This window comes from Aulonocara stuartgranti (genome assembly GCF_965226115.1).
Source record: "Aulonocara stuartgranti genome assembly, chromosome: 7".
NCBI lineage: Eukaryota > Metazoa > Chordata > Actinopteri > Cichliformes > Cichlidae > Aulonocara > Aulonocara stuartgranti.
The window spans coordinates 68,958,917-68,972,500 of NC_138945.1; the positions used below are offsets into that span (position 1 = coordinate 68,958,917).

A 13,584-nucleotide genomic window follows, 5' to 3' on the forward strand; every position below is an offset into this window, starting at 1 on the left:
AAAAGAAAATGGAAGAAAGTCAATTTGGTTTGCATTTTAGTGCTGCCACTGTTTCTTTTTAACACTCTCCCATGACTGAAGGCACAGGAGACGGAGACATGTCATTGTGTGTATGCATGCAGATTACACACACACACACAGTTACTTTTTGTTCAAAACAAAACCAAAGAAATGCTTCCACTTTCGCCTGAACCGGGAAATTCAGCAGACAATACCAGTTTACAGGTCTGCACAGTTCACAATAATATTCTTCATTCTTCTACTAGAACATAATGCAATATAACTTGAAAAGCACAAGAATATTCTGTAAAAATACATCATTTCATTAATTCCAATATATATGAAATTAGATATATGGGAAATATAAAGGGGTGTATTCATATAAGACACCCTTGGGTTGTATTTATATAATAAAACACAACTTGTTAGAAAACTGTGTAAACAACTGCAGATTCGGGCCCCACTGTGACGTCTCCACAGCTGCAGTATTCTCCTGAACCATAGATTTTGTCACTCTAAAAACTTCAGCATCGGCCATTGTTCAGAGGAGAAGGATTGAAATCCTGTGTTTTTTCCACGAAGTCCCGTCTTTTTCAAACTGTTGCCTCTGTGTGATCTTTGAGCCTCTGAGCTTCTTTACTGATATGTCATTGAAATGGTGGTAAAAACTAGAGATGGCACGATACCACTTTTTTATGTCCGATACCGATATCATAAATTTGGATATCTGCCGATACTGATATGACTCCGATAGTGTTTTTTAATCAATAAAACAGTTTTTCAATATCTTGCTGCATTTTGTATAAGTTCATACTCAAGTTTAAAAAACAACGACAACACTAACGCTATTCTGTTATACCTGCATGCAAAAAAAATAGTTCAGTTTCACAATACTGATCAAGCTAATAAACTTAAACCTGCACCATCCTCCCTATTCTGGTATTTTAAAGAGTAAGCAACCTAACCAATAGGGCTCCAACTCCCAGCAACGAAAATAAATAAATAAATAAATAAAAAATAGGGAACCATCCCTCACCCTCATGATGCTTAATCGACGTAATCAACCTTAATTTGATGCAGTGTGGAAAAAAATGCACAGAAATCAATTATTTTTCAAGAAATATTAAATAGATTCAACATCTTTCTTCAACAGAACTGCACAGATGGAAAAAGTACTATAGCTTACTAGGGTATATTACACTTAATAGTTACTATATACAGTAATGGACTTTATACATTTTACATCATATTAAAACTTTGGGTGTAAGAGTCAGATAATTATTTATTAAAAGCTCGACAGAATAAGAAAGAAAAGTATGTTTTTGTGCCCCCTTTTCCCTGTTCATGCCCTATCGGCCCCCCTGGCTAAACTTTGCTAGATCCGCCCCTGCACAGTTACCAGCGTCAGCTACGTAGAAAAAGATCCTCGAGTAGAAAGTAATATTAAATACATTCTAACAACAGCTGATCAAGCTTAAACGTGCTGCTGTTGTTCAGCCGCTGGTTTCCTCTTTCTGGTGCAAAGTGGGCCAAAAACAAACCAGAGACACGGACTCGCGACAGAAAAGCCGATCAGCTGATCATTAAGCAGTTTCATGATTGAAGTCGCAGCAAGAAGACGCAGTCGCTTGTTAAGCTTAACGCAGGAATGCTTTACAAACATTCAGAGATGAACTTACACACTTGCTTTACTTCTCTCGGGGATAACTTCCTCGGAGATGAAATGCCCGGTTGGTAGCGAAGCTCCAAATGTTCAACCAGACCGCAGACAGGCCACAACCGCTCTATCACGTGACGCACACTGCTCCGACATGCTAAGATTATGAGGCGAGTTACCAGTGTTGTTCGTGATATTTAATGGATCGGATTACATTTCTTTATTTCCCTCCGATATCCGATCCAGTAATTTAGGCCAGTATCGGACCGATACGATACTTAATATCGGATCGGTCCATCTCTAGTAGACACGATCATCTACTCATGTCTCGTGAGCACTCCTGTATAATTAAAGTTATCCATCCATCCATCCATCCATTCGCTTCCACTTATCCTTTTCAGGGTCGCGGGGGGCGCTGGAGCCTATCCCAGCTGTCATAGGGCGAGAGGCGGGGTACACCCTGGACAGGTCGCCAGTCTGTAGCAGGGCCAACACACAGGGACAGACAACCATTCACACTCACATTCACACCTAGTGACAATTTGGATTAATCAATTAACCTATCCCCACAAGCTGCATGTCTTTGGACGGTGGGAGGAAGCCGGAGTACCCGGAGGGAACCCACGCAAACACGGGGAGAACATGCAAACTCCACACAGAAAGACCCCGGCCTGATGGTGGAATTGAACTCAGGACCTTCTTGCTGTGCGGCAACAGTGCTAACCACCGTGCCACCGTGCTAATTAAAGTTATTATACTATATAATTAAAGACGACACAGTTACAGCCTTTAATGTGCACTCTGTCAAATGACCAGCACGGGGCGACCTCTGGTTGATAGAAGAAGGTATGAAGAAAAAACAGCCCCGTTAATCATTTTATTTATGATCAGAATACTCCCCCCCCCCCCCCCCCCCCCCCCAATCAATTTATGGTTCGTTACTTTCCATTTGAAGTCGTTTAATACAGCATTATGCTCGTTTTATACACTGTAGGATAATAAATAATGAAGCACTATTTCCTGAGTTGAATCCTTTGTGATTCTCAGTTAGCTCCACCCCATGTCCATTACACTCATTGTCCAGAAAGTAGGCAATGTTAAAAATGCTCAGCTGTTAAATAGACACTAGTGTGTGACGTCGCAGCAGCTACCTGCATCTTTTGCACACAGTTTATGTTTTCAACTCAAACCTTCACTCTTCCAGGTGGAGAACCACATCGGAGTCGTGATATTTTAAAGAAGACAAAAATACAAAAAATATTAAAAATACTGAGATTTTAGAAAATGTGCTCACTCTTCTGTTAGTCTGCTGATTATTACTCCATAACTGACATTAAGTTAGGTACAGTGGCATAAAGTGTAAGGCAGCAGAGAGGCAGCTCTGATGAGTGATGAATGTAAGAAATCTTATAGAGGAGGCAGGAGGCCTGAAGGACGGGTGAGGGAGAACACACAGGTGTGTTTTTGTGTGTAAATACATACACATATGTCCTGTTGCTCATCTATAATATAGTCTGTAATCTATAAGCCTGTGGCCCACTGACTCCTCTCTCTGTCTCTGCTCTGGTGTGAAGTGCACGTCTTTGCTGCTCGTCACTTCCTGTGCTGAGAGGTGTGGGCTGGCAAATGTCATCACATTTGAATGGCACGGAGCTGCAGTCGACCTGCTGAACTTCACTGCCTGCTCATACATGAAAATGTTAACCACACTGTAATAAGACAGCAAAGAAGCGTCTGTCTATTGATCTATTTTCTTAACTCTATCGATTTCATCGTGTTTTCTGCGGTGTTACAGAAATTTGAATAGTGCATTAAACAGAAACAGACTTTGGGACTTGCTATTCTTTTTTTCAGCTCAGTGTTTCTGTCTGAAACAAGTCTCCTCGACCACTTTCAGTGACACCACGTAGAGTTAAGAGCGAGAACAACCTGAAACTGTGTGTTTACAGCTAATTCATATACGGCCTCATTGTTTGATGCTTTGGTCATGTTTAATGTGAGCGTCAACCAACACGAAGGTGTATAAATGACAGAAGAATAATGAAAAAGATAAAAATTTAAGGCAGAAAGTTCTCCATCACCATCACTGCTGCGTTTTCTCTTCTTGTTGAGCTCCATATAAACTCTGATACCGCCTCAAAGACCTTGGCACAGGAGACTGGGTGTAAATTAACAGGCTAAACAAATATTAAAAGTAATGTTGATCTTTCTTCTGTTTCCACACTGAATATTTAATGAGAAGCAACCGCAGGCTAAAGGTTCTCCCTTGTTTTCACCTTCCAATTGGATAATGAATGCAGCCTACACACACACACACGCACACACACACACGCACGCGCGCACGCACGCGCGCACGCGCACACACACACACACACACACACACCCCACATGCTATCGCCCCCTGTCAGCTCACACAATCACAAACACACATTTCAGTATTCGTGTGTGCAGCACATGCAGCCACATATCAATTATACTGAAATAATGCAGAAGACTGCATTCTGTCCGTGCCACTACTGAGCCTATCTGCATAAAAATCACTTTAGACGGCAGAGTGCACACACACACTGTGCACGCGTGAATGCACGTGCACTTTTTACCTTTGGCATTGTGCACCCAGCGCACATTAAGTTGAGACAAAAGAACACGGCTCAGTATTAGTATTTAAATCAGTTATGTGTCTAATTATTCCCTATAAAAATAGACGCTATCTAGGGCAAAAGCAACGAGATGGAACACTGTTGTCTGCAGAGGGGAGACCTAGTAGAGCTGGCGAGAGTTCAACGCGGCAGAAGACAGGCAGCGAGTGAGACGGGGGGGCTGAGAATGATAAAGGGAGAGAGGGAGAGAGTGTGCTTTAGGCCACATAAATACAACATGAACTCTATCCACTAGTGGCAGGCAAGCAAGCAGCACAACGATCCCGTGTTCGGGAGCAGGAGTGTGGAGGATGGGGCGCTCCTCACCTCGGCAGTCTCGGGCTTTGACTCCTGTGAGACGCAGAGTGGTGCTCGGGACACCGAGTGTGTGAGAGCTCAACACAAAGGGAGGGTTCACGCTGATGTGGAGACGGCGCCGTCAGCCTTTAGCAACGCCTGCACTTAACTAATTGTCATTTTTGCTACGGATGTATGAAATGTGAAAAAACGAGTGGATTAGAGAGAATTTTGGGTTTCACCAACTCTGTGGCATCGACAAACTCATTGAACTATTAGTTTGGGATAATTTTGGGAAGAGGATTCAGCTGAATCTGACAGCCTGATAAGCACTTGGTTTAAAAATTGTAATCAGCCATGCTACCCTCCAGCTGCAACCTAAAGCCAACTTTCAGCAATCCCTTATTTCCCAGGGGCTGCTACAGTGGATTCATCCACGTGCTGGACGTGACATTGATGTCGGATGGCCTTCCTGACACCACTTATCCAGACTTGGGATTGGTACTTGAAGTGCTTCTGATGCCCTGAGGTTGGGTTCATGTCTCCACCCAGTCTAAAACTGGGAATTGGGCTTAGCACACCACTGGGTGATTGATGGTGGCTACATCCATCTTTTATGTACAGTCTATGAGACAAATGCAGAAGGCAAACCTGAGTCTCTGAGAACATGTGAGGTCCATGGAGCTGTAAAGGCTGTTGACTGGTTTTGATTTGAACCTGTGAGCCTACAAGGTCGAGGAAAACACAGTTATCGTCTCTTTTGTTGCACCATTACAGACATTTCTCTATTTAATTAACCCCGTCATGCCCTTTGTATCATATTTGCTACATGAGTTCCTGAGACCTCTGTCTCTTATCAACATGATCAATACTTGCCATAATTTGGACAAAACTCTTTTTTTGTCTAAACATTGTTGTTAACAAAAAGTTGCCAAAAACGCCCAATCTATCAAATGTGATACAAAAAATATATAATAATATATAAAAAAGATATCATACATAAGATGATACAGCAAAAACATTTTGTGGATTTTGCTATGAGGGTTAATAAATAAAAATGGCTACTACTCTATGGGCTGGGTGTCACAGGGATGACTTTTAACACTACCAATAACACATCCATTATTCGTTACATACATGAGTGTTGAAGTAATCCAGAGTAAGCGTCTTCATTCTGAACACAGTCATTGTAACAGGATACAGGCCAAAGGCTAGTTGCACATTTACATATATTTTCATTTTGTATTTTTGGAGTCAGAACAAATGTAATCTGATTGTTTTTCACGGCTGAATGATGACATGAAGCAGAACGCTGACTTTGAAATATGTCGTCCGGTTCCTCATTATGTGATGAACACAAAGCAATGGAAGGAACCTCCTGCCCCACACTGACATATTTAGCCTGCTTCATGACCTAAGAGTAAAGTCAGATGGTATACTCGCTGTGGCTCACTGGCACCCCGACGTCCCCGTCAGGAAGCCTGGAATCACCCTCTCCTCCCCCGTTTAGGGTTTGGCTGCGTGAGATGATTCATGTTTGTATATCGAGGAGGTTCTCTGTGGTCTGACTGGCATTTGCTTTACATTTGGTGAAATCTGGGCCCTTTCTCAATCATATTAACATAATTTGACTGCACTTTGTGTAAAACTACACCGATTCCTTCCTGGACTTGTTCCTCACACCTTTCGGACTGACTGAGCGGTGGGTTTGTTTGTTTCTCTGTGCTTGGATGTTGTTGTTTTTGAATTTTTTCCTGTGTCTTGTGTGATTTTATGTCTTTCTGAACTTTAAATCTTATAAATAAACACTAAAAAAAGAGGAATATGCAGTGTACCTGAACTTTGCAGCAATATCACAGGGCAATTGCTTTAACCCTTCATGCATGAATTATGACAACATCAATCAGGATTTTTTTACACTTAGGTGGACAACATACGTTCTGACTTATGAATTTGACAGACGAGTCAATAATATACACTGTGTGTTGTGTTCGTGTGGAAGTATATCATCAACACTGACACAAATACAAGACAACGGCCTTTGAATGTGTCCACTGTAGCGACCACCACGCATGAAAGGGTTAAGTTTGTAAACTTCGACTGTCCAGCCTGCGGCGCACGCTGTGACGACAGCTGCCGACGTAGCGTCTTTGTCACACAGACGGACCACTGTGAGAACTGAACTGAGACTCGAGTGCAGAAAGTGGAAGAGGTTCATTACAATAAAACTACAAATCAGAATGACAGCAGTGTAAATCTCATTTTGTCGTGTGAGTGAATAAGTTGAATATCAGACGGGTTAAATGTTTCTACTCTGAGAAATGTAACTGGTGCCGATGACATCCTTGTCGTATTAACAGACGGTGTCCACAGTATTTCTCATCCCGTTAATGTTTCCATTTTTTCACGCAGGCCACTCAGATGCTCAGGTTGATATCAATAAGGAAATCTTTTCGACTGCACTGCTTAGAAGCTCTAAAGCAGCACATGACAACAAGCATGTACAGTTATCCTTTTCCCTCACACAGACACCGCACCGGTTTGTTGGACGAGTGCATCAAAAGTGGGTTTTTCTCGTTGTTTCACAGACACAATGTAACCACGGTAACCTATACAGAATGCATTTATGAAAAAATGCACATAATTCTGGCACCTACATTTCTGCGTCATAATCTCAGCGCTCTCACATTCCACATGGCTGTGAAAGCGACTGCTGTTGAGGTATGAAATCTTTCAGCCAAATCCACATTTTGTGGCTGTAATTCTACATCTGCCCCCAGTTTATTCCATTGATGTGCTGTCTGTATCAATTCCCACCGCACGTCTGTTGGCCGACTTATTCAGTGGCTGCTACTTGATGTTCTCTTGTTGTGTATATAAAAAAGCCAAATCCGTGTGGAGATGACAGAGGGTGTAATCGCTGGCTATGTGAATCAACAATACGACTCTTAGAAGCTATTCAGAGTGGGGCCTGTCCTTGACCCTTAAGGAGCTTGTAATGTGGGCTTTTTTCCCACTCTTTGTATTTACCGGCAGAAACGAAGAGGGGGGACAGGGGTGGAAGGAGGACCGACCGCTGAGCGAGGGCTTTTGCCCCTCCGTGCCAGCAGCCGTCACCCTGGGGGAGCTTTACGTGCACATACACACACACGGGTCTCCTGGCGTGCACTCGTTTCATTTGGAGGGAAGGGTGAAGGTTGGAGGGTGAGGAAGAGGGAGACGAGGGAGGGTATGGAGTGCACAGAGATGAGAACTCCCCCCGCCCCAAACCCTTGCAAACCCCAGCGGGGGGTCAATCTTAAAGGCTGCCCTGTCTCTCCATGGGAGGACGGGGTGGACTGGGGGGCAGGGAGGCTCAATCTGCGGTCCTGCTGGTCAACACAGGGAGCTCCACGTTACCCAGCTATCCATGACAACCAGAGCGAGAGACGGGAGAGGGGAAGTCAGAGAGAGAGGGAGAACATGGAAAAGCTCAGCTGCGGTCAGAGAGCGCTCGGTTGGAGCACAGAGCCAAGAACAAAGCACCCAGTGATTTTCATTTTTCCCTCTTTGTCTGCCGTACATTGTCCACAGACATGTCCCTCTTTTCTTCACTGGAAATAAAAGGAGCTCCAAAGAAGACACACAAACACAGACCGACGCACACACACATTCACATCATTGCACACACTCGTGTGGCTAATTGAATTATGTCTTTACAGTAAGTCGAATGACTTATTTTCACCGCGCGAACGCAGAAAAAGGCCATGTGCGTATCCTAAACACAACCACGTTTGTTTCTTGTAGGAAGCAGCTCAGCAGAATTTGAACCTGCCATGGAGATCCACGCCTTTGTGAACACAGCAGACATTTCATTTCACAAAGTCTCCATTGGAAGTGTGGAAATGTGCTGCTGTAAAGACATCAGCACAGAGATGAATGTGAAAACATTTTATGGTTGAATGAATGAATCTGCCTGGTACGCTCACGTTTCTCTGTCATAGACGTAGACCTTCCAAACACGCGGTGGCACGTTTAACGATCACAGAAGAAGCAAATGTTCAAAATGAACTTAGCTGCAGAATCATGACGTCACAGAAAAGGCACATCGAGAGTGAAAAACAATCAATGTCACGAGACATTACTTTACTCGTCCAGCTTCGTGTAGGTGAAGTCAAAAACATCAGCACTGTCCTCAGCTGGCTAACATTTTATAATCAACATGTCAGAAGAACACTGCTGCAAAGTGATGTCGTCACGGCCTTGTTTCCTGTCACCTTGGTGACGTCACGCAGCCACCGGTACTGATTACCCCTCACGCTATTAGCCTCGGTTACTCGGTGCTTCAATCCAGCTCCGTCTCCTCCCTCTCGACTCTCAGAGCCCCCGGTGTAGTTGTGCCGCTCGGCCACAGCTGGGCGCTGTTGCCTAACTCTCTCCACGCCTCCTCTCTCTCTCCCCGTCAGCACAGCCTGCCTCTCTCCTGCCTCTCTGCCTCAGCCAACCCGGGCTGTGCCGAGCTGCTCCCTGCGGGATCAGAGCGCTCCCCCGCCGGGACCCTTCTCTCACATCCCCCTGCTGGGACGCGGCTACATTTCCAGCCAAGCACTGCCTGCCTTGGCTTTATTATGTGTGTCTGCGCCGCAGCCCCGCCAGCAGAGGCAGGCAGAGGAGGAGGAGGGAGACTGGTAGCCAGAGTCAGGACAAAGAAAAAGCAGGGAGACAGAGGCTAGCGAAGGGTTAGACTCATAGAAATACTGGGCTGCTGTTAACACCGCCGTTAGGACACTGGGAAATATTAACAGAAAGAAAGCGTGGGTTGTAAAAGCAGCATTCCCCGCGGGGTGGAGATGCAGGGGAAGAGCGCAATGTCCATGCCACCAGACCACCACTGCCTAGTGTAGACTATCAGGACGGAACGCAGAAGGCTGCTCGGTTCCTGGAGGGAAACGCAGAGCGAAATAGTTTCGATAAAGTCAAACAAAGCCCGTCGAAGACGAAGCGAGCGCTGGGGAAGAAGCCACGGTCCATTTCCAAAGCAATTTCCCAAACATTCTCACCACCTCCGGGGTTCCGCGCACCCGAAGGTTCCCGCTGTTACTTTTTCTCCCCTCTAAACAGCTCGGGACCTGCTCAGGTGTTTGCCTCGCGCGTGGGCGGCAGCTCGCGCCCTGGTCCGTCAGTGCGCTCGGGCTTCACCGGAGAAGGCGAAGCGAGAAGACGTTTAAAAGCCGCTGTCGGCGTCGCGGCAACGACGGGAAGTTCTCCCCCGTTTATTCTACAGGTTGCGCGAGCCCCGGCCACAGCGGAGGAAGAGCCTCGAAGCCCCCCCCACTCAGCCCCGGCGTGTTTGGACCAAGGGCCGCTTCGCTCTCAGAGACTGAAGCTGCCGCATTGCAACAGGCGGAGGAGCAGCGGCGGAGTGCGGGAGGACGGACAGCCGGACCGTGTCCGCCTGTAACGGAACACAAACCAACTCAAGAACGAAGAACGCAGCCCCGGAGCAGAGATGTCGAGACGCAAACAGGCCAAACCTCGCTCCGTGAAAGGTAAGAAAGTGTGTACGGGCTACTTCATGTCCACGGGCACTGTGGAGGAGAGGAGACCGTGACCGAGATGCCTTCTGTTGGATCGTTTAGTCCGCGTGTAGTTTTGCGACACAGGCTCGGTTTGGATTTTGGGTTTTTAATTGCATGCAGCTGCTGGCTACGGCAGCGTTCAAGTGAATTTAACCGGAACCTTCCCATCAGCTGAATGTGCTCCGTTGGTTCTGACACAGTGTCCGGTCCACGCGATCGCTGGTCTGTTTCTGACAGTGGGATGTTGTGATTGGCTTGATTAATAATATGTAATTTAAAAAATCAGCTTGTCCTGAGATGCTGCTTTGTATTGATATATGTGACTGTTTGACCCAAATCAAATCACTCGGCCCCCACTCTGCGTGTCCTCGGGGTCACTCGTGTTTATTTTCATTACTATAAAATTGGCTCAAGCAATTTTTTCTTGCACATTTTCTCTTCAAATGTTTCAAACTCCAACACCGTAAGAGAGAGAAAGTCCACGGTGGTGTGTGTGCGTTTGCACTGTTTTATATAATAGCAGGCTTTACTGAGATGTTGAACAGATACTCAGGCAACATGTGAAGCTGGAATTCAGGGTTTGATTTTCTAAAAGTTTGCCAAAGTCTTTATTCTGTAAGATGGATTGAAAGAAAAAAATCTTGCTTCATTTTGCAAGAGGAGGCCTCAGTTTCCCCCATTATCATAAAAATGGTATTCATTGCTGTGCATGGGTGAGTGGGCATCGTGCATGGGGGCATGTGGTGTCCTTGGCCTCCGTGTTTCCTTTATGGGACCCAGATGGGCAACGGGATGAGCTGACCATGTGGTCGCCACCCCCTCCCCCATCTCCACCACCATGCAGGCCTTTCCTTTCTGGGACTGTCTAGGAAGCGAGTGGGTTTCTGACAGTGATTCGAACCGGGCGGTTAGTTTGATTAACAGCACGACTTTCACGGACAGATTCCAGCCTCTCCTACAGGTTCCCAGGATAAGCCGGTTTCATCGGAGGCAGCGTGAGATTAATTTGTCGATAGCAGGAGGGCCACACAGGATGTCCTGACAGAACGCGTGCTCGCTCGAGGGTTGTTTCTGATAATGTGGGTGATATGTACAGGGAAGAAAAATAAGCCTGCTGCTTGTCATTCCATCCAGGGGAGCAGGGTTTATGTTTGGAAGACGAGGTGATCGTCACTGTCCTCCAGATATCTACTCTGAAGCCTGTTTCGATTTTTAGTTGATGCTTGCGGCCCATCTCTGTCGCTATAATACAAATGGAACTGTTGAGGAATAGCTACGCCTATCCAATAAAAATAATTGGATTTTGAATTTTATAAAGGAAGCTTTCCAAAAGTGAGGCTGGGTTTGACGTGTGCTTGTCTAGTATGCTGCAGAAAACACTGCATGTGTGGTTTCGGGTCTGCACCTCTGATTCCCAACTTGTCCACACATTGGATGATAACACCATTAAAACAGTTTGGAGAGATCATTCTGGCGTGGCAGGTTTTTATAATAAATTTCCCGTCACTTGTTGATATTTCTTGTCTTTTTACAGAAAATTGCACTGCATTAATCACTCTGTGAAACGTGGGTTGAATACGGCTGTAGTGTTGTTGATACTCGGCACAGTTGGCCAGCGACTACTGCTCCATCGTTGCATTGTGTGTGTTTGTGTTTGTATGCATCATGCACACGAAGGCTGTGTGTGTGTCGCTAAGGCAGCCTGGATAACCAGAGCTTAGCTTTAGTCAGGCAGCCAAGCGAAGCCGAGCAGAGCTGAGGCTGACGACCACCACAAAGGTAACACGGCCCTTGTACTGTAGCTCGCATAAGCACCGTGTGTTTTGCGTACTCAGTCATCTGTGTGTACATGCATGTTGCTATCTCCCCTCCACACCTTGCCCCACTGACAGCTTGGCAAGACCGGGCATTGGGGGAAAATGGAGAAAAGAGGAGGCGAAGGGTAAAAGGTAGGAAAGGTGTTTGGGGCCAGTGCAGTGGCACATAGCAGGTGAGCGGGCAAGAGGGAGGGAGTGATGGAGGCCAGGATGAGGTGAGCATCACCGGGGGATTATCTGTGTTTTCATGTTCTTCTGTCTTTCACCTGCTCACCCAACTCTGACTGGCTGGCTGGCTCTGACTGGGGTTACTGGCCAGCCAGGCATACCGAAACAGCAACAAGGAAGGACCAAATCCACCTTCTCCATCTCCTGCCAGCCACCTTGTGTTTTTATTTGCCATTAAAATAATAAAGAAAACTTGGATCCGATTGCCATAAATAGGATTTGCTCACAGCTTTGCTTTTCATTGTACTTTGTAATGATAGGACATGTTTGTCACACGCACCCATATAATCAAACAGTAATATGGAAGACAACCAGTAAAACCAGTCCTCGTGTTCCTCTCTGATGTAACACAGCCACTGTGTTCTTGCTTGACCAGCGCAGCCTTTAAAGCGATTAGGCCTCGTTAGAAGTGAGGGGACTCGACTAATTGGAGTTTGTTAATTGAACGCGGACTAATGGTGTGACGACGGGCCGTGAAGCTCGCGGGGTGAGAGAAAAAGGAGGAAGAAATGAAAGAGAGCAGCTTTGCTCTTATCAAAATGTTATTTCAGTGGATTAATCCGTTTTTAATGTGTGTCTTTAGCGAGGCTGCAGAAATCTCCTCCTCTTCTTCTTCTCTGTCTGCTCCAGCAGCCTCGCTGTCCTATCTCTCCTCTTCCTCTCGCTCAGCTCTTAGCCCCTGGAGTCTCTCATGCATTATGTAGTGATGATTATTACTTAATTACACATTAATAAATCCGCTTCATTTGCAGGACATTAAACGGGAGTTGAGCGCATGTGACAGGGAGATGGAGGAGAGCGGGAAGATTGGAAGGGGTGGGGCAGGGGAGAGAAGCTCTTACTTTTGGTCTGTACAGAGCGTTGTTGCGGTTGGTCGAGCCAAAGCAGCGCTTTGACCGAGAGGGCGAGTAGTGAGGTCGGGCTCGGCGTTGGTGTGCGCCGAGCTAAGCTCTTCTAGGCTAATGACATCTTTTCCGCCCCATCTCCTCCTTCTCGTTTTTGTCTGCCTTTCACCAGTGTGTAAACAGATCTTCCATCTAATAATTACTGCCTGTGTTCAGCTGACTGACATCATATTGACACTGTAGCTGGAAGTTATTGCTGGATCCTCCTCTTCTTTGGGCTGCCCCTTTCAGGGGTCGCCACAGTGGCTCATCTGCCTCCCCAGCAGCTCTGCATGTCCTCCACTGCAGCTCTGCATGTCCACCACTGCAGCTCTGCATGTCCACCACTGCAGCTCTGCATGTCCACCACTGCAGCTCTGCATGTCCTCCACTGCAGCTCTGCATGTCCTCCACTGCAGCTCTGCATTCGAGATCCTTTGTCCGGTACATCCACTGTCCCTCAGCCCCGCCTTCCCAGCATCTTTGATTCTACCACCTCCAGCT

General features: G+C 46.2%; 1 protein-coding gene across 3 annotated transcripts in view; it reads left to right on the top strand.

The window, feature by feature from the left end:
* Positions 1-9,000: 9,000 nt before the first annotated feature.
* The window catches only part of znf423 (zinc finger protein 423), a 130,805-nt gene continuing 126,221 nt past the window's right edge, over positions 9,001-13,584 (top strand). For all 3 annotated transcript variants that reach the window (XM_082539360.1, XM_082539362.1, XM_082539361.1), the window contains exon 1: positions 9,001-10,121. In XM_082539360.1, the coding sequence (XP_082395486.1) occupies positions 10,082-10,121 (40 nt within the window). In that variant the 5' untranslated portion in view covers positions 9,001-10,081. The remainder of the gene's footprint in view (positions 10,122-13,584) is intronic.